Raw genomic sequence first — 19,582 nt, 5'->3', positions numbered from 1 at the left:
GGTCTGGATTTGAGAGATCTCACTGTTGCTATTAACTTGGCTATGCTATCTTAATAATTCACCCACAAGTCATTCCACATTCAGTTTCTTATGCATTAAAATTATTTTTTGACTTCTAAGTGAGGGGAAAAAATAAAATTTGAAGAAAAACATCACTTGTTAAAAAATGTTCACAAAACAAATCATGAAATTCCTTCCTATGCTGCACATCAGTTTAAAAGTGGGTATGTATTATTTTTTATAATTCAAAGCAGAAGCCATTTTTATTAAGAGAAAAACAAAACAAAACTGAATATAACTGAATATAACAAAACTGAATATAAGTACTCTTGTAGGGTGTATAAGGTGAAGGCCAGAAAATTCTTAGATACCAGCCTTATGGCCAGCCTACTAGCCTCAGTACTAGGTTAGGGTACTCAGTCAGGGACTTGCTGCACTGCTTTCTCTAGGATTATAACATGCACAATCCCTAACTAGGGCACAGTTTTCCCTCTGAGACTCGGAAGGCTGGGCTGGCAATAAGGGCAGGATGGGTGGGCAGGGGAGGAAACTTCTGAACACTGATGGCCCTCAAAGACCGTGTGAATGCTGTGCAGCGGTGACCTGGCCTCTGAAGCCCACAGAGCGTCAGAGGTGGGGGGACAGCTACCAGGTGTCATCCCCACAGCCGACAGTGACTGTTTCTAGCCTGGGCTACGTGACACAAGGGCTGCATGGTGCCAGGGAATACAGGAAAACACAGTTCTGGAGAATGATAGTGTAGACACAAAGGGAAGGGGTATGTGTGGTGGGTGGATAAGAAGTCCCTGATGACAGGGAAAGAAGAGGCAGAAAGCCACAGCTAGCAGTGCCACCTCTCCTCACACTACTCTTGGTCTATCCCAGCTCATGTTTTCCACAGCCAACTATCCTGGTCTTTCTAAAAGTTAGGGCTGTAGCAAGTACAGATGGCCCCTGACTTAACAATTTATCAACTTTATGGTGGTGCCACAGCAATAGGCATTCAATAGAAACTGTCCTTGGAATTTTGAATTTGGATCTTGTCCCCAGGTGCAGGTCTGCGGGGGGACTGTCTCTGTGATGCTGGGCAGCTAGCAACCACGGGGATAAGTGACCCACACGCTGACAACCAGTTTGTACCTGTACAGCCATTCTGTTTCTCACTTTCAGTACAGTAGGAGATATTCCACACTGTACTATAAAATGGGCTTTGTGGGAGATGGTTTTGTCCAACTGCGGGCTGATGTCAGCATCCTGAATGTGTTTGGCATAGGCCAGGTTAAGCTGTGAGGTTTGGCAAGTGAGGTGTAGTGAATGTATTTTCAACTCAGGATATTTTCTATTTAGGATGGGCTAATAGGGATGCGACCCCATTGTAAGTTGACGAAGATTTCGTATATAACACCTTACCAAATGGATAAAGATGAGAACATGAAATCATGAGATAAAAAATAACAAGTCCTCTCTAAACACACGGAAATGATGAACTGTCCATAGATTATAAACCCCAAATAACTAGAAAGCATTTAAGGGAACATGGTGTCTTGTGAGAGCTCCTGAACTGGCTTTGTTGGAGTCAACTTTCTGCTAAGTAGGGCTGATGAGTGAGGTTCACCAAAGGGCTCTAGATATGATATTACTGGAGTTCACTAGACTGACAGTTCCTCAGGGTGGTAAAGGTCAGAGCACTAAGCCTGTACTGCCACCCATGAAAGCCCAGAGCTGCCGTGAGGATGGACTTACGCCCTGTGCACCGCTTCCAGTGCTCCTGCCCCACGGTCAGCAGCTCCTTCACGCCGTCGTCCATGGCTTTGGTGAATTTACCAACAGCTTCGCACTTCTGTTCTCTGTGGGGCCAAAACACAAGAAGGCATGTCCTTGACTTTGCTACCAAATGGTCCAACAGTGTGACATGCAGGAGGAGAAAAATCAACATGGTCAGGTGAGACTCACGCTAAACATAATCACGGGTATTTGTTTTCTTGCATTGTAATAGTTGCTCTCACCAGGCTTGATTCAGATTTTTATTTCATTTTATTTTAAGATTTTATTTATTTATTTGACAGAGAAGAACACACAAGCAGGGACAGCAGCAAGGAGAGGGAGAGGGAGAAGCAGGCTCCCCATGGGGCAGGGAGCCCGATATAGGGCTCCATCCCAGGATCCTGGGATCATGACCTGAGCCGAATACAGGTACTTAATGGACTGAGTCTGCCAGGTGCCCCTTCTTTAGAAATCTGAATCAAGGGGTACCTCGGTGGTTCAGCTGATTAAGTATCTGCCTTTGGTTTAGGTCTTGATCCCAAATCTCTTGTTTCAGGGAGTCTGCTTGTCCTTCCCCCTCTGCCCCTTCCTTCTGGTTATGTTTGCTCTCTTTCAAATAAATAAATAAAATCTTAAAAAAAACAACAGAATTTTAAAGAATTAAAAATTTGCCATTTAAATGTTTAACTCTGCTTCCCTTCCTCCTTCAATTCCCTGTGAATTTTAACTAAAATTATTCTGAAGTAAACAAAATCATGATTTCTTGAATATCTGAGTGGAATTCTATCAGTGGAGGTACCCAGTGGTTCTTCATTCATTTTAACAAGTACTTTAACAAATCAGAGAAGGTAACATAGATACACAACCAGGTAAGTGATTCTGAACATCTTTGGCTGAGGATGTAAAAAGTACCAACTTGAAAACTCACCCCAATAATCATGTTAAATGGAAAAAAAAAAAAACCCTCCAGATCATAAGACAATGCATAGCATGAGGTCCTTTTTGTAACAATTTTTCCCTGAGCTATATCTGTGCAGGTGATGTTTCAGAAGACTATATAGACCTAGGCCAACATATTAGCATTGATTTTTTTCTCTTTGGGTAGTTACAAGATTGTGTGTTTTTTTTTTTTTTTTTTTTTCTTGTCTCTACGTTTGGTAACATAAGTGATAATTCTATAAGAAAAAAACTTAAAATCCCCATGATTTCTTGTTGGCCTTTAAATAGAAAAGGAACTACTTGATTTTCAACCAAGCCTACATTTTAAAAAAATTACATAATTAAAAAAACAAATTAAAAAATAGCACAAAAATGCAGGCTAGAGATTCCCTTCCTTCAAGGCAATAATCAGAGATTTCTGCTTTGTTGAATATTACATGGGTGTGCTCTATGCCATTTTCTTTTATCATTCTTTATTAGAAATGATTAGAAACCACTGTACCAGATAGGAAATCACTGACTTGAAGGTAAAAAGGAAGCCGACTTCCACCTGATGTTATGGCTAGAAAGAGAGCGCTCTCCTGCACAAGTGAGGCTCTCCTGAACACCTGACCACAGCCCCCACACCTTCATGCGGTCTAGCTCAACACCCTGCACCTCTGCTGAGGTCGGTGACGCCAGCCAAGGCCTGTCAGCACAGAAGGTGGACACAGGTTGGGAAAAAGGGAAGTGTGACAATATCTCTTACATTTCTAGTAGGTCCAAGTCAGGTGCTTCTGGTTCCATGGTGGAAAATATCATAACTCCCACCAGCTCATCTTTCTCGGCCTTTCTCTTCCCACTTTTCCATTCCTGCAAATAAGAACATCATAATGTTACAGGGGGGAGCAGTGTCAAAATAGGTTTCAAAATTCCCTAATGCAACTGGCTCAGTGATGGACTATGTTTAATTTTTGGCAGCAGCTCCCGTGCTGTTGCCCTTGGCACCGTGGGATGTCTCTACATCCCAAATGTAATTTCGGTGCACGAACAGTGCCAACACACAGAGGGGTCCCTGGGAGCCCGAGGCCCTCAGAGTAAGGTGGTTCCATCACTGCCCCTTCCCCATGTACAGCAACGTAACACAGTGAACATAAGCACCCTTAGGAATCCTGACCAAGAGAAACAAGCCAGCATTCCAGAAGCCCCCATGTGTCCCATCCCAACCGCCCCCCCCCACCCCCTGTTCACTCCCAGAACAAGTAACACATTATCCTTTCCTTAGTGGTTCCTGGTTCCTCACTTTCCTTTCAAGTCTTACCATCTAAGCACAAGTCCCTCATCAGGGGGTCTACTAGTTTTTTGAACCAAAAAGACCATGTATATACGTGTGCTTTTGTGTCTGGCTTCCTGTGCTAACCCTGTGCTTACGAGCTACATCCACAGTGTTATCAGAGCTGCCGTGCATCGATTCCATTGTGGCACAATGTTCCACTGTATGATTACTCCCCAGTTTATTTCTTCATCCTCCCACTGGCAGCCACCCCAGGCCCCCCAGGTGATGAGTAAAGCTGCTATGTACACATATCCTGTACACGTGGGCACCTACGGGTCAGGTACACCCCTAGGGTGGAAAATGTTCAAATTTAGCAGGTAATGCCAGATGGCTTTCCAAACTGGTCTTACCCATTTCCACACCCACTGGCAGTGTGTAAAGAAAGCTCCTCAGTCCAACAAGAGCTTCGTTTGGTCAGTCTTTCTAATTATAGTCATTTGAGGACGTGAGCACTTGTATTCACTGTAGTTTTAATTGGCATTTGCTTGATGACTAATGAGGTTAAGCACTGTCCTACACATTTGTGGATTACTGAGGTACTTCCTTTTGTGAAGTACCTTACCAAATCTCTTTTTCTACTGGGTTATCTTTCTTACGGATTTCTATGGGTTTTCATATATTCCAAAATGCAGCCCTTTGTTGGTTATATATGTTCAGATCTTTAGCTTGTTTTTCACTTTTAGAGGCTTCTTTTGATACAGAGCAGTTCTTAATGATAATATAGTCTAATTTATCAGCTTCTTCCTGTGTGATTAATCATTTTTGTGTCCTATTTCAGAAATCCTTTCCTACCTTGGGGGTATGAAGATATTCCCTTATGTTACCTTCTTAGAAGCTTTACTGTGTTGCCTTTCACATTAGATTTGCAAATCGCCTGGAGCTGATTTTTTTAAGAAGATTTTATTTATTTATTTCAGAGAATGAGAGAGAGAGAGAGAGAGAGAGAGAGAGAGAGAGAGAGAGAGAAAAGGGAGTGTGCATGAGCAGGGGGCAGAGCAGAGAGAGAGGGAGAAGCAGATTCCCTGCTCAGGACAGAGCCAGAGCTAGGGCTTGATCCCAGGACCCTGATATTATGACCTAAGCCGAAGGCAGATGCTTTACTGAACCACCCAGGTGCCCCATGGAGCTGATTAAAACAACAACAACAACAACAAAAACTTTACACAATGGAAACTTTCAAATACATACAGAAGTACAGAGAAAAGTCTAAGCCCCGCTCAGACTCAGTTGTAACAGGTATCAACATTTTGCAGTCTTGGTTTTTCTATTCTCCTCCTTTCTACCTTCTATTTTCTTCTTGCTGATTTTATTGGAAGTCTCAAACATAGTGTCATTTCACCTATAAATATCTTTAATAGATAAAGCTGTGTTTTAAAAACATAACCGCAATTCCAGTGTCAAATCTAATGAAATCAATAGTAGACTGCTATGAGTGGTAACCAGACTTCATTTTTCCCCAATGACACCACCAAACTGACTCAACATCATTCACTGGAAAGACTGTCCTATTCCCACTGTACTTAGCACCATCTTTGCCATAAATCAAGTGTCCACTCTGTTCTGTTCTACTGGTCTGTTTGTCTCTCCTTATGCCAATATCATGGTTTTAAAATTATTTTAGCTTTGTAACGAGTCTCAATATCCAATAAAGCCCTCTTCCCACTTCCTTCATTTTTAAGAGCACCTTGGCTTTCTTAGTGCTCTGACTTTCCACATGGATATAGCATCTTTTCTGTTCCTCAATCCATGAAACAGTATTGGAACACTTAGCTGGGTTTTTCTTTTATTTCTGTCAAAAATGTTTCATAGTTTTTTATGTAGAGTTTTTGGGTACATTATCTTGTACTTATTCCCAGATATATTTTTATGCTATTGTGATAGTTTTTTATAGACTTTCATTCTGTGTTTACTGCTGGTATGTAAATATGTGAAGTCATATATCCAGCTATCTTACTAACCACTTATTTCTAGTAATTTTTCTGTAGGTCTTCTATGTCCATCCATCTACACAAGCTACTGCTGGCCAAAGAATCATAGCTTTTAGTGATTATCTAGTTTTTTTTTTTTTGGATTATCTAGTTTTACACTGTCATTTAGCAGGTGAGGAAACTGTGGCCAAGACCACAGAAGGGGCTAGAAGCAGAGCCCAGGCACCCTGAATCCAAGTTCTTTCTTTTTCCTATTATATCAAATCCATCCAAAGTTCCCAGTGTCTAGATTTATTATTATTTTTAATTACAATATTCTGTATAAAACACAACTTTTAGAAGTGCTTTCTAAATCAAATCTTTGTAAAATCAGGACTTTTGTTAAAGTCCTGTGGGTAACAGTAAGGCGACAAACTTGGGAGGGTATGCCTTATAGTTTTTGTGTCTAAAGAGTAACAAAACTGATGGACAGAACTCACTCGAAGAACCCAGTGGTTACAGGGCATATTGTGAATGAACCACTACATCTCACCAGAGAAATAAGAGTTTTCCAGGGCAGCTTGTAGGGCTAGACCTGCGATCTCTACAAAAATTGTTGAAGCACCTCCATGTTTTCTAGCTCCTGGCCTGGTTACATGTAACACATTGAAATGAATGAGCCTGCCAATTCTAGAAATAAGCAGTAACTGAGAATAAGGCCCAAATATTTATACTAAGTTAAGTGTATGCCTATGTCTGTAAACACATACAGTGCCTGATTATTTATGTTTATTATAAATGTGTTCACATTAACAAGGGGAAAGTACTATAAAGCAGTTTAGCGAGTAAATCTCTGAAAGTTCTAACAAAGTATGTAATATTCTAGCATTTAAATAAACTTGAAAATAAGTCATGACTTTTTTCTAGGATTGTAATGTATTTCATATCTGCTGTTGGCATCTGAGCTGACTCATGCTTTTATTCTCTGCATTGTTTTCTAAGATATGTAATATTTGTTATAAGAGAAAGATGGAGAAAACATCTTTTTACAGAATAAAAAGATACAATATAGAGTAAAAGCTTACTGAGAGAGAGAAAACTGTTTCCAAAGCAGGACAATAATGAGATGTCAGACAGCCAATGTTTTCTTGATTCTCAACAAAGAACACATGGCCACTGGCAGAATGACTAGCCATGGGGACAAAGAGAGACTGGCATTCATTACTGTGGACTTGGGATTGCAGTTCTGGAAAAATGACTTGGTTTTGAGAAGGATGGTCTACCTCTGAATCTACTTTTCTTTTCATAACATTATCACACTGCAAGGTCAAAACGGAATCTTAAGAACTCATTCACTCTACTTCCCTGACTTCATGAGACTAAAATACTCTGCACTGTTTGGGGCCTTTCCTATCTTTAAAAGCATCTTGGGGAAAAACATTCCTCACCTTATCATATCCTTCACCTCCTGCCCACTCTGGGCCACTCTATTCCAAGTTTATGGAAGACCATTCTGGCGAGCAGTTCTTCCACAGAGCAGGACTAATTTCCTCTGGTTAGGATCTAGGGTTCTGCCCCTCGTGGTCTTTGGAGGGAATAAGAAATAGCTAACCAACATCCTATTAACTTTCAGACATAAAATTGATGCAAACGTAATAATTCTCAATATGACCTGAGACTATCACAATAAAAGGTCCTACCTTTTCATCTCGGAAATTTAGAAATTGCTGGAAAAGCTCACTTTCTGAGATTACTGGGTGACGACACATCCTGGTCATCCACGCCTGGAGTCTCTCCATGCGCATTTTGATAAATTCTTCTTCAAAGCGACCTGCAAGGTGCACAACAAGAGTGACTTAAGATGCGGTGTAAAATGAGAATTGTCGTCACCACAAACGAAGATGTTTGTCTCAGCGGGTACTTGGGAGAAAGTCATTCAGTAAAAGGTAAAAGACCATGGCAGTTTTTCACTAACTTACAAACAAGCTGCAACACAGCAAATGCTTCAGAGAACCATGGGAAAGATACGACAGATGTTTTAGTTTACAACGATTCTGATTGAACAAGCTAATAAACTTTTTAATTGTGACAAGAAAAATCACAGCTACAAAATGCGATTTTCCTCAAGGATCCCTAAGCTCTCAAAAAATTTAAAAGCAAATCTTATCTGGGTATGAACAACTTTCTCTGTCTGATAAACTAAGACTATGCCAGTTCTGTGTGACCGTATGAAGCCCTGTGGGCAAGAAAGGGGAAAGAAAATACAATTTAATGTCTTACAAAGTGCATAACATTTCTCTATTTATAAAAACGTGTCCAAACATTTTTAATTAAATCTCAAAAACACAAACAAATTGACTATTTTTGAAAAGTAATTCAGGACGGTGGTTTTTATTCCATCTGGTTTTAAAAATTAAAGCCAAAAATAGAAAAAGCAATTTTTCCATGAATGCAGTAGTAAAAGCTACTATCTCAGAACTTATGACCATTCTAAAACATAGCTTAATGAGTGATATTTCTATTTTAAGAGCAGAAATTCAGCTTAACAAATCTGACATACCAAACATCAAATGAACACTGAACATTTTTATAAGCTTACCAAATAAAACCACTAGTAGTTAAAAGGCTTCTGGAGATGAAAGTTCCAGCTACAGTTGAGTGAGGCAATCAGCTATTCCCATCCCCCCAAAATAATTATAAAACTGGACAGAACCCACCAAAAATAAGTGCTCTGGAAATCAACCAAAGGCACACAGCCATCTGAGAAGTGTTTATACTTGCAAAACTGCTAACCTTTATGCAAGAACCGTGGAAATCTGCAGTGTTCTGTTTGGCATGAGGCTGCTCCCATCTCCTCCCACTGCCCCTGTGCCTCCCCACCCTCTCCTCGGCTGACATGGAAGCTCTACCAGTGTAGAACAGGCTGTGAAGACTGGCTGCTTCAGGTTCCCTGGTGAGGTGGAAGGCTGGCTTGACCTGGAGTGGTGGGACATGCCCATGCTTGGTGGTGGCGGCAGTGACAATCCAGAGGCTGGTCAAGATAAAGTGCCAGTGGTTCCACTAGCCAAGGTTGCATGGTTGGGTCAAGCATATTCCAGGCTGAAGCTGTGTGCAGAAACAGTGGAGGCCAGAGGGGATCCAAGCCAGGCACACACACCTGGCCAGCTCTGAGGTTGCACACACTTGTAAAGGAGACACAAAAAGGCCCACAAAAAAGCAAAAAGCCAGGGTAGCCAACTTGAAAATTATCTGAGCTTTGAATGCAGTCCCCTCTCCACACGAAGATCCATCAGCACAGGACAGAAGCCTAACTGGCTTGAGGCAGGCTTCCCACTAATCTACACAGACGCAAGGGTGAACCCCAGGAAGCCAAAGTTAAAAGAGGAAAAATCAGAATCAAGATTGCTAAAATTTATTCCCTAAAATGTTCAGTTTTCAACAAAAAATCAAGAGAGATACAGAGAAATTGCAAGGTATGACCCATACCAACAAAAAAGTAGTCAACAGAAACTATCTCTAAGTGTATCTGGATGTTGAATTTAGCAGACAAAGCAGCTTCTAGAAATATACTCAAATAACTAAAGGAAGTTATATTTTAAAATGTAAAGGCAAATATGACACGGAATTAAAACAAAGATTCTCAAGAACTTATAAAATATTAAAATGAAAAATTTGGAGAATAACTGAAATTAAAAATTCACTCTAAGGGTTCAAATGCAGATTCAAGATGGCAGAAGAATCCATGAATCTGAAAACAGATGAACAGAAGTGATCTAATATGAAGAATAGAGAGAAAAAACTGGAAGCATCATGAATGGGCCTCAGAAAATAAAGCATACCAATACACTGGTAATGAGAGTCCCCAGAGGAGAAGGGAGAAAGAAGAAGAAAAAATATTTGAAGAAATAATAGAGGAAAGTTTCTCAAATTTGATGGAAACCTATAATCTGATTTCCAGAAGCTCACCCTGGATAAGATAAATATGAAGATATCCACACCAAGATACAGCAGAATTAAACTGCTGAAAGACAGAAATGAAATCTTGACAGCAGCAAGTGAAAAATGCCTCATTTTGTGTGGTGGTGGTGGTGGTAGTGGTATGTGCGCGTGTGTATGTAATCAGTGGAATAGATGGACTAGTCATCTGACAACAATGGAGGTCAGGAGCAATGGAAAGACATATTCACCATGCTGAAAGGAAAACTGTCAGCCATGAATTCTACAACCAGCACACCTATCCTTCAAAAATCAAAATAAAGACATTCCCATACAAACAAAGATGAGCAAACTAATTTTATATATATATATATATATATATATATATAGAGCAAATCTGTATTACATATACAACAAACCTGTATTACAGAAATATTAGAGGAAGTCCCTTGTGCTAAAAAAAAATACTACCTCAGGCTAAAAGGAAATTACCCAAATTCACAGAGAGAAATGAAGAGCACTACAAATATGTGGGTTAACATAAAATACGTATTTTTTCCAACTTCTTCTCTTAAGAGATATGACTGTAGAAAGCAATAATTATTATACCATATTGTTGGGTTTATAACAGATATAGATATAAAATATGACAGTACATAAACAGAGAGAGGGAACCAGAGCTATACTGGAGAAAAGTTTCTATCAATTTTACTAGAATTGAGTATTCATATGAAGTATGCTGTGATATTACAGAAAGATGCATACTGAGGCAACCGCTAAGAATATAATTTTTAAAATTTAGAGGAATGGGCAGCCCTGGTGGCGCAGTGGTTTAGAGCCACCTGCAGCCCGGGGTGTGATCCTGGAGACCCGGGATCGAGTCCCACGTCGGGCTCCCTGCAAGGAGCCTGCTTCTCCCTCTGCCTGTGTCTCTGCCTCTCTCTCTATCATGAATAAATAAATAAAATCTTTAAAAAAATAAAATTTAGAGGAAAAATGAGAGGAATTAAAACAGCACATTAGAAAATATTTCACACAAAAGAAAGGCAGTAAGGGAGGAAGAGATCAATAGTCAAACAATGTCAAAATGGCAAATGTAAATCTGAGTCAATAATGATTAAATATGAATGGTCCAAAAACTCTAATCAAAATGCAGAGGTTGCCAGATGTGATAAAAAAAAAAAAAGCAATCTCCAATAATGTTGTCAACAGGAGATACAGATTCAAAGACAGCAACAGACTGAAGTAAAAGATGGTAAAAGATAGGTCTTGCAAACAGCAACCATAAGAGAACTGGGGTGACTATATTAACATCAGACAAAATAGATTTTAGGGACACCTAGGTGGCTCAGTGATTAAGCGTCTGCCTTTGGCTCAGGGCGGGATCCTGGCATCCCGGGATTGAGTCCTGCATCGGGCTCCCTGCATGGAGCCCGCTTCTCTCTATGTCTCTGCCTCTCTCTGTGTCTCTCTCACGAAAAAATAAATAAAATCTTAAAAAAAAACAAAAAACAAAATAGATTTTAGCACAGGAATTTTACTAGACACAAAAGGACACATTTCATAATTATAAAAGAGTCACAACATCAGGGAGATATAACAATTACTAACTGTATGTATACCAATCACAGTCCCAGCATGATTAGTTCTAAATATCTACAAATTGAGTCAAATTTATTTGGAAAGGCAAAAGAAAAATAGTCCAAAGTTATTATGAAAAAGAACCAAATTGGAGAATTTATACTATGCGATTTAAAGATTTACTATAAAGTTACACTAATCAAGATAGTGGGGTGTCGGCATAAGGATGGACACACAAATCAATAGAACAAAATATAGACCAGAAATAAAACCACACAAATATGTTCAATTGATTTTTGACAAGATGTAAAGGAAATTCAACAGAAAAAGAACACTTTTCAACAGACAGTGAACTACTTGATGCCCAGGTGCATAACATAAACTTCTGCCTTATTACAGTCACATCTTATACAAACACTAACTTGAAATTCATCTAAAACTACAAAACTTTCTGGAGAAAATATTACTGTGAACTTGGGTTAGGTAATGAGGTTTTCATCATGATGTCTAAAACACAATCCATGAAAGAAACAATTGGTAATTTGAACTTCATGAGAAGCTTCTGTTATGAGAAAGACACTGTTGAGAGAAAGACAAGCCATGCTCAGGACAAATTATTTGCAAATCACCTTATTTGACAGAGGACTTGTTTCCAGAATATAAAGATTTCTCAAAACAACCTAATAAGAAATGGGCAAAAGATTTAAACAAACTCTTCGGGATCCCTGGGTGGCGCAGCGGTTTAGCGCCTGCCTTTGGCCCAGGGCGCGATCCTGGAGACCCAGGATCAAATCCCACATCGGGCTCCCAGTGCATGGAGCCTGCTTCTCCCTCTGCCTATGTCTCTGCCTCTCTCTCTCTCTCTGTGTGACTATCATAAATAAATAAAAATTAAAAAAAAAATAAACAAACTCTTCACCAAAGAAAATATATGGAAGGGAAATGAGCACAGGCAAAGATGCTCAATACGGGAAATGCAAGTTAAAACTATGATGAGGTACCACTACATATTTAGTAGACATGTTAAAATAGAGGAAAATTGACACTATCCAAAGTGGAAGTAGGGATGTGGAGCCCCTGGTACCAGCCTCATCCTCTGCTGGTGGGATCCAGCTGCTTTGGAACAGTTTGGCAATTTCTTAAACATGAAACATACACCCGCCAAATGATCTAGTCATTCCACCCTTAGGTATTCATTCACCAAAGAGAAATGATAACTTACACTCGTATAAAAACTTTTATGTAAATGTTTCTAGCAGCTTGATTTATAAATGTCCCAGACTGGAAACCCAAACGTCTTTCAAGGAGTGAATGGATAAACAAAACGCATACTGTCGAGTGAGAAAAGCCAGAATCAGAGAACTACACACTGTATGCTTCCGTTTTTATGGCGAGGAGGGGAGGCGGGGGATAGGACAGACCAGTTCTCAGTTTCAGTGATCCATTCTACCTTTTTTTTTTTTTTAGTTTCTATTTTATTTATATCTGCTCTATATTACTTCTTTTTTCTGCTGGTTTTGTGCTTTGTTTGCTCTTCTTTTTCTAGTCCTTTAGGCATAAGGTTAGGTTGTTTGAGATTTTTCTTGCTTCCTAAGGCATGTCTAAATGCTTCCATTTATAACGATATTCTGGAAAAGGTAAAAATATGGAGACAACACATCAGTGTTGTCATGGGTTAGAACTAGGGGCTGGGGTTGAATATAAAAGGGCAGCTCAAGGGAATTTGGGGAAGTGATGGGACGCCTTGCCTTGTCCCTTGAACATAGTTGTGGTTATAAGACTGCAGTGGTAGTTGTCAAAATTCTTAAAACTATACACCAAAAGGAGTGAATTTACTGTACAGAGGTTTACAAATAAAAATTTAAAAGTGCAGCCATGGCCTTTCCTTTAGAAGTTACAAGTACAAATAAGCACAAATTTCTTTTAAAGGGAAGAGCATTACAGATCCACGTAGCAAAAACTCCTTACCTAAGAGGTGTCACTTGAACAGCATGATGGGTCTGGGCACTTCCTATATAATAAAACACTTCAAATTTTGCACTTATTAGGAGTACAGATTAAGTGCTACAGAAGCTTAAACTATGAAGAAACAAAGTCTGAGCCCTAGGAAAGAAGTTGACCCACCTCCTGGGCAAAAAAAGACCCAGTAAGTCAGCATCAACCTGGCTTACACTGAATTCTCTATTAGGAGAAAGTGAGTTATACGAAGAGTTTATAACGTACTCATTGACTGAAATTAACTAATTATTAGTGATTCTTATTCCTCCTGAAATATTTTCTGACATTGCTGGTTTATTCTGAACTCTGACTTTAGATGTTATTTTGTACAGGTCAGGATTTTCCTACCAGGTTCCAGAGAACTAGAAAGAAGGTTAGGGGAGAGAGATTTCTAATTCCCCACTTTCAACGAATCTTAGGTTTTCACCAAGGATGGGAGAGTACCAGTCTGGCACCCAGGAATAAAACCAGATTCATCCAATACTATTTCACAATGAAGAAGATCTATCAACAAATAAAAAGCACTTGCTGTAAGTTTCTCAGAGATTGATTATCAAGTCCACAGAAATATCATGACATCATCTACTTGGCATTCCTGTTTCTTTTCTCCAGGATGTAAGTGAGAGGCGAGTTTATATAATAATGATCTTGTGGGGACCACAGGCAGGAGGCAAACGAGAGAGAGGAGAAATAAAGTGGCTTCTGTGCTTTTCGGTTTCCTCGGCACATATCCCAGTCAGTGAATCAAAGCTCAACTTTCTTCAGACCGAGCGGCTGTTGCTTTCTTGCTTTTCTAGGACATCCCCCTGGCTTCGGGCCTGCACTTTAAAAAACCAAACCTTGGTATGGGGGTGGAGAACTGTGACTCCATGATGCTTTAAAACAGCACTGAGTTATCTAGATTCAGAACGAACAATGTATTAAAGTCTAAAAGATAGGAGGAATCCCTACAGCCCCAAAATAGCTCATGAGTCTGTTTATTTAGCTACTACAAAGCACCTGTTGTGCTAATCAAGTTGATAAAGGATAGTATAAAATTCAGGAAACAGACTGAAAATTGAAAGCAAGGAGAAAGGCAGAACCAAACTTTTCATGGACATAAATTTGTAAAAGGAAAGCCGTGATTTCAAACAATAAGGATGACCAAGAGGAGCAACAGTGACTATCTGAGCTGGGCCCAGAACTGGGGGCCTGAGGACACCTCTGGGTGGAAGGGAGCAGCAATCCATCTACACCACCTGGCTGCCCTTCTGTGGCCTTCACTCAGCTGCTCTGGCTCTGCCCAGATGATGGCCACAACACATGATCCATCTGGCAACACAGCCTCACTCTCCACTCTCCTATGCACGATTTGAAATTTTTGAAAAGTTTTCAAAAAAAAAAAAAAAAGTCACAATCAAAACAACGTCTTTAAAAAGCAAAACTCCATCTCCTCAAAAAACTTCAGAGAAGCCTAAGCGTACAACAAAGTAAAGCACAAAGTAAAGTTCTAAGGAGAAAAATAACTTTCTTATCCTAGGGTAACTCATTCCAGCTAAGGACTAGTTGATGAACATCTTGTGAGTTTAACAGAGCAAGCTCTGGAATGAGATTCCAATTCCTGAGCCAGCGGTGTTGAGCAGAGCCTGCTGGACGGCTCTGATGGGAGGCAGTGCATGAGCCGTGACATCTGGTTGGCAGGGACACCCGTGCCCCGCCTCCCCAAACTGAAAGCATCTGGAGCTGGCTCTGCCATCTGGCCGCCGAATTCCCCACCCTCTCTAAACTACCTGCATCTTACTCTTGCTGAGCGAGGACTAAGCCCTCTCCATCTTCCCTGACCCCCAGGAAAGAAGCCTTCCTTCATGCATTCCACACCTCCTCCAACTGAGTTCAGGTCAGCCTTTTGAGGTCTTGAGGCCTCTGTAGTGCTGACCTCTGTAAGCCTTATTCTCATCTTTGATTCTTTCCTTTCTATACTTAATAGTTTCACTTAGTTGCAAATGTTCTAGCTACATATTAAAACTCTTTCTAATCTTCAGTAAAGCTCAGCTTTTTTACACACTTTTATTCCAAGACAAACATACTGAGTTCTGAGTACTGATATTCCAGGCTCTATACTAGGCTAAAGATGTAAAACAACAAAACAGTGACAGTTCTCAAAGTAGACAGAAACAAATACTCTCTGACTGCATATTTACAAATGGCTTTGGTAGCACTGTGAATTATCTACCAGAAAATCATTTGAGGCACGGGGAGCAGGGGAAATAGGACACCCTAAATAAATGGAACAGGGTAATAATGATAAACAAAAACACTGAAATATTAATAGTCACCAAAATAATTGAGTGGAGAACTTGGCAACATCTTAAGTTAATACTTAGAGGCTCTGTGGCTTCTGATGCTTCCACGAAAACAACATGGCTAGACTGCATGACATGTTTACATCATTTGGATCATACATTTTTATTTCCATTCCAGGCTATCTGGATCATTTCTATTTTTTCAGGTGTCACTTTTCACATTTAAAAAATTCACACATTTCTTTTATAGGCAATCAAGTAGCAACAAGGACACAATGAGTTCGCTAGAACTTAAGATACATATACAAGAACTCTGATAGAAAATTTTATGAAGCACTCTCATTAGGTGTTTCCAAATACATGTACAGTATATATAGATTTATAGTATTTAGCCACTGTTTCTAAACTCAAACATTTTGTTCTTCTAGAAGATGGAAAACGTCACTACTGATTCACATGAGGAAAGATGCTCTATCCACTGTCTTGTTATTTGTTATCCTGAGTGTCACGTGCACTCACCTGTGACTTGCTTATCTGGAAGAGAAGGGATTGGAATGGCTGACCCAAACTTAACCAGGAGACGTTCATATAACCAGTCAAAGTGCTTATACCTGTGGTTTACGGATCGATTAGTGTTCTACAAGACAAGGGAAGGAGAAGAAAACATTACCAATGCCAACTATGGACAATGAAGAAAAAAGCAAATTTTAGCTAGGAATGCAAGCACAAATCTATTTTTGATAATTTAGATACTTACCGTAGGTGTTAACTGATATTCAATGTAGCTCTTCAGACCGTACATTTTGGAGCCTTTCCTGGGATCTGCTACCACACAGTCAAATGTAGAGGTAGGATAAACCCACATTGGGCCATAATCTCCAACCTACATAATGTTTCAGGAAGAGTTAATTTTGTCACATGGAAAAACAGTCAATATATTTGATATAAATTGTCAAATGATTTTCTTTTTAGGACTACAAGTCCCTTTGGAGGGTCATTCTTTCTCTTTTCTGTGAAGTTCTATAAATGCTCTCTATTCCTGATAAGGTTATATTTAAAGACTCACCTGCTAGGGCAAATCCTTCTGCTCCCCACATGGTCATCTCAGGCCATGGAGAAGAGAGGTCTATCTCCCTCCCCTCCAGGGGAGGCAGGATAGAACACAATTTTCCTCTCTCTAGTCCAGGTGTCTTAGTTATATGTGATGAAGGCCAAGTTTTTAAAAATTTCCAATCTCTCACAGACTAGTAGTTTTGTGGAATATAAAGTTACACACCTGGATGTCCTGACAATGTCAAATTTCCCTCCAACTTTCTCAATGCTTACTTTCATTCTCTGCATATTCAGTCCTAATTCTTTTTAAAGGTAGAAAGAAGAAAAAGTGGGGGTAGGGTACGGGGGTTCAGAGGTTATGAGGTCGGGAAGGTGACCAGGACCCAAACAATCTTACGAGGGGACTAGAGAGATCTTGACAATAAGCTACTATGAGGCCTCAAGAGGGAGCCCAGATCCAGAAAACGCTGAAAGCTGTAGAACAGGAGACTCTGACGAACTTTCCTCAGCGACTGGGACCGAGAGGCAATTCTGATCAAGTAGGGCCTAAGATCCAGGGGATTGCATTTTATTAGTGGGCAGGGTTACTGTGCCTTAAGAGTAAAGAACCATGGATCTGCTTTCTCTTGGCTTTCCGAAGACTCGAAGGCATTATCCTTCGGCTTCCCTTTCCATGCGAGGAACATGCATAGGCAGGCTGGCCTACAGGGTACATGGGCCTGGGGCCACCTAAAACTTACAGAAAAACTCTGATGTTGAGGTACTTTAGTTCCAACACTATCGTGCTTGTGATAAAGTCCCTTTTGAGGGCTCTTAGTCCTGTGGAGTTTTAAATTTAGTGAAAAGAATAATACATGTTCAGTAATTTACAAAAAAAAAAAATCTGAAGAAAAAATTTAAACATTAAAAATTTAATTAAAAAATTAAAAATTAAAATAATCTTTAGTCACTTAAGATAATTACCCCAAATTCACTTTGAGGGAAAAAGGATGAAAAGGGGCTCTTGGTCACAACACTTTTTTCTGGAGCTTCTAGGATTTCAAGCTTTTCAAAGATGTAGGAACAAGTAATAATAATTAAAAAAAATTCCAGTATCGTTTATGCATTTTATCAAGTTTCCCAGGACCTAGAGATGATAGAATAAGATGAGATGTTTCTCCAGCCTTGTTTGGGTTCATGGTGATTACGTTCAAGACTCTCCGGCAACCCCAACCCCATCCTACAGTTACAGGGTTAAGTCAATAGAGTCAAAAGATAGCCAGAGTTCTCTTTTCCAGAATTTCATCTGGAAATATAGCACTAGACAGTGCTTAGGACAGAACATCTATCAGCAATTGACATTTGGGTGAAACCAGAAAGCCCATGACATGTAATAATCAAGTTATTCTAAGAGAGAGATTCTTAATGGTGTCACTAATTCCTAGCTTTTACTTGCTAGCACCTTATTGTGACCTGACAGCTGGTTTATTGGAAGACAGACTAATTATTACCAAGGCAGTGAAAAGGGCATCTTTTGATAATATGCATGTACTTTGCCAGGGCAGAAACTAAATATTTGAATTGGGTTTATTAGCTAAATATACAGAGTTGGTAGAAAGACAGCATGTAAAAGATACTTCAAGACACCCTAGAGAAGAAAGATTATTAAAAGAATATACACTATAGGTGTGGTTAGTTCAGTTACTAATAATCTTAAAGGTAAAAATAAAAAATATCTACATATAATGGCTGGCATTAATTAATGCTAATTATCTTTAGCATTCTTACAATACTAATATATATTGTCAGTTATGTGGAACATTAAATCTGTTAAAAAATACCCTCCAGAAGACTAATAACCCTCTTAACTTTAAGGTATTATAAAAGAGCTTAATTAGAAACAAAGCAAGCAAACAAAAATGAGCTAACTTACAATGATAGGAATTTTCTCTTTGGGTTTTGCTAGTTGCTTGGCCAACAAATACTGTTCCATTCCAGGTTTTGCAAATCCAGGAAACCTAGTCATGAAGACAAATGTCGTGAGTCTTAGGTCTTTCCTCATAGAATTCTACAACTCTTGTCCTCATAGACTGAAATACAACAGTTTTAACCTTGTTCTGCCTTTCAGATGTACCAGGAGTAGGAAACTGGTAAATGAAACCTAATGTAATCAGATTGTTCAATGGCCAATTAGTCATTTAATTAGGCTTAATCTGGTAAGAGAACAGTTTGACTCCAGAAGGTGTGATATTTATGGGTACTCTATTTGCTTAACTGGATCTAAAACACTCTATCACCCTACAAAGAGTGAAGGGCAGCCTAGAAAATTGTCCCCCAGGGCACAGGAGGACAAAGTAGCAAGCATAGCCATTTGAGTTGAATACATGGGGCAGTGGCCACACGCCAACATTTCTGCATCCAAATTAAAGCTGCCTTTCAACATAATCCCTCTAGGAGGCCACAATTATTCCAAAAAAGCTGTTACCATTCATAAGCACTTGTGCCATTTCCTTTTAGAGTCATCTTCAGAACTGGTTTATGAGACACAAAAGAAAACGGGTCTCCTCAGTAAAGAGACCCCAAACATTCTAAAATTGGGAGAAAAGCTGGAATATACATACAGTGGTCCAACGCAGTATTTTGGACAAGTAGGGCAAGATTAATTTGGGTTTTAGAAGTGCTTTTAATAAATGGAAAAAAAAAAAAGACTCTCAGGAAGCAAAATACCTATACTAGGGAAAGAAATATTAATTCTACAAAAAAACAGCTACACTACTTCTATTTCATTGATATAGCAAACTAAAGACCAATGTGATGGTTTCAGGGGC

The 19,582-nt window shown here is 39.5% G+C and overlaps 1 protein-coding gene across 2 annotated transcripts in view; it reads right to left on the bottom strand.

Moving 5' to 3' along the window:
- SNX9 (sorting nexin 9) overlaps positions 1-19,582 on the bottom strand; it is a 111,283-nt gene that overhangs the window by 16,032 nt on the left and 75,669 nt on the right. For both annotated transcript variants that reach the window (XM_038526430.1, XM_038526429.1), the window contains 6 exons: positions 18,688-18,772; positions 16,480-16,605; positions 16,242-16,359; positions 7,626-7,756; positions 3,452-3,555; positions 1,744-1,847 (listed from right to left, as the gene is read on the bottom strand). In XM_038526430.1, the coding sequence (XP_038382358.1) occupies positions 1,744-1,847; positions 3,452-3,555; positions 7,626-7,756; positions 16,242-16,359; positions 16,480-16,605; positions 18,688-18,772 (668 nt within the window). The remainder of the gene's footprint in view (positions 1-1,743; positions 1,848-3,451; positions 3,556-7,625; positions 7,757-16,241; positions 16,360-16,479; positions 16,606-18,687; positions 18,773-19,582) is intronic.

This window comes from Canis lupus, chromosome 1, assembly GCF_011100685.1.
Source record: "Canis lupus familiaris isolate Mischka breed German Shepherd chromosome 1, alternate assembly UU_Cfam_GSD_1.0, whole genome shotgun sequence".
Taxonomy (NCBI): Eukaryota; Metazoa; Chordata; class Mammalia; order Carnivora; family Canidae; genus Canis; species Canis lupus.
Note: the sequence above shows the minus strand (reverse complement) of the source record. Positions and strands in the feature narration are given on the sequence as shown.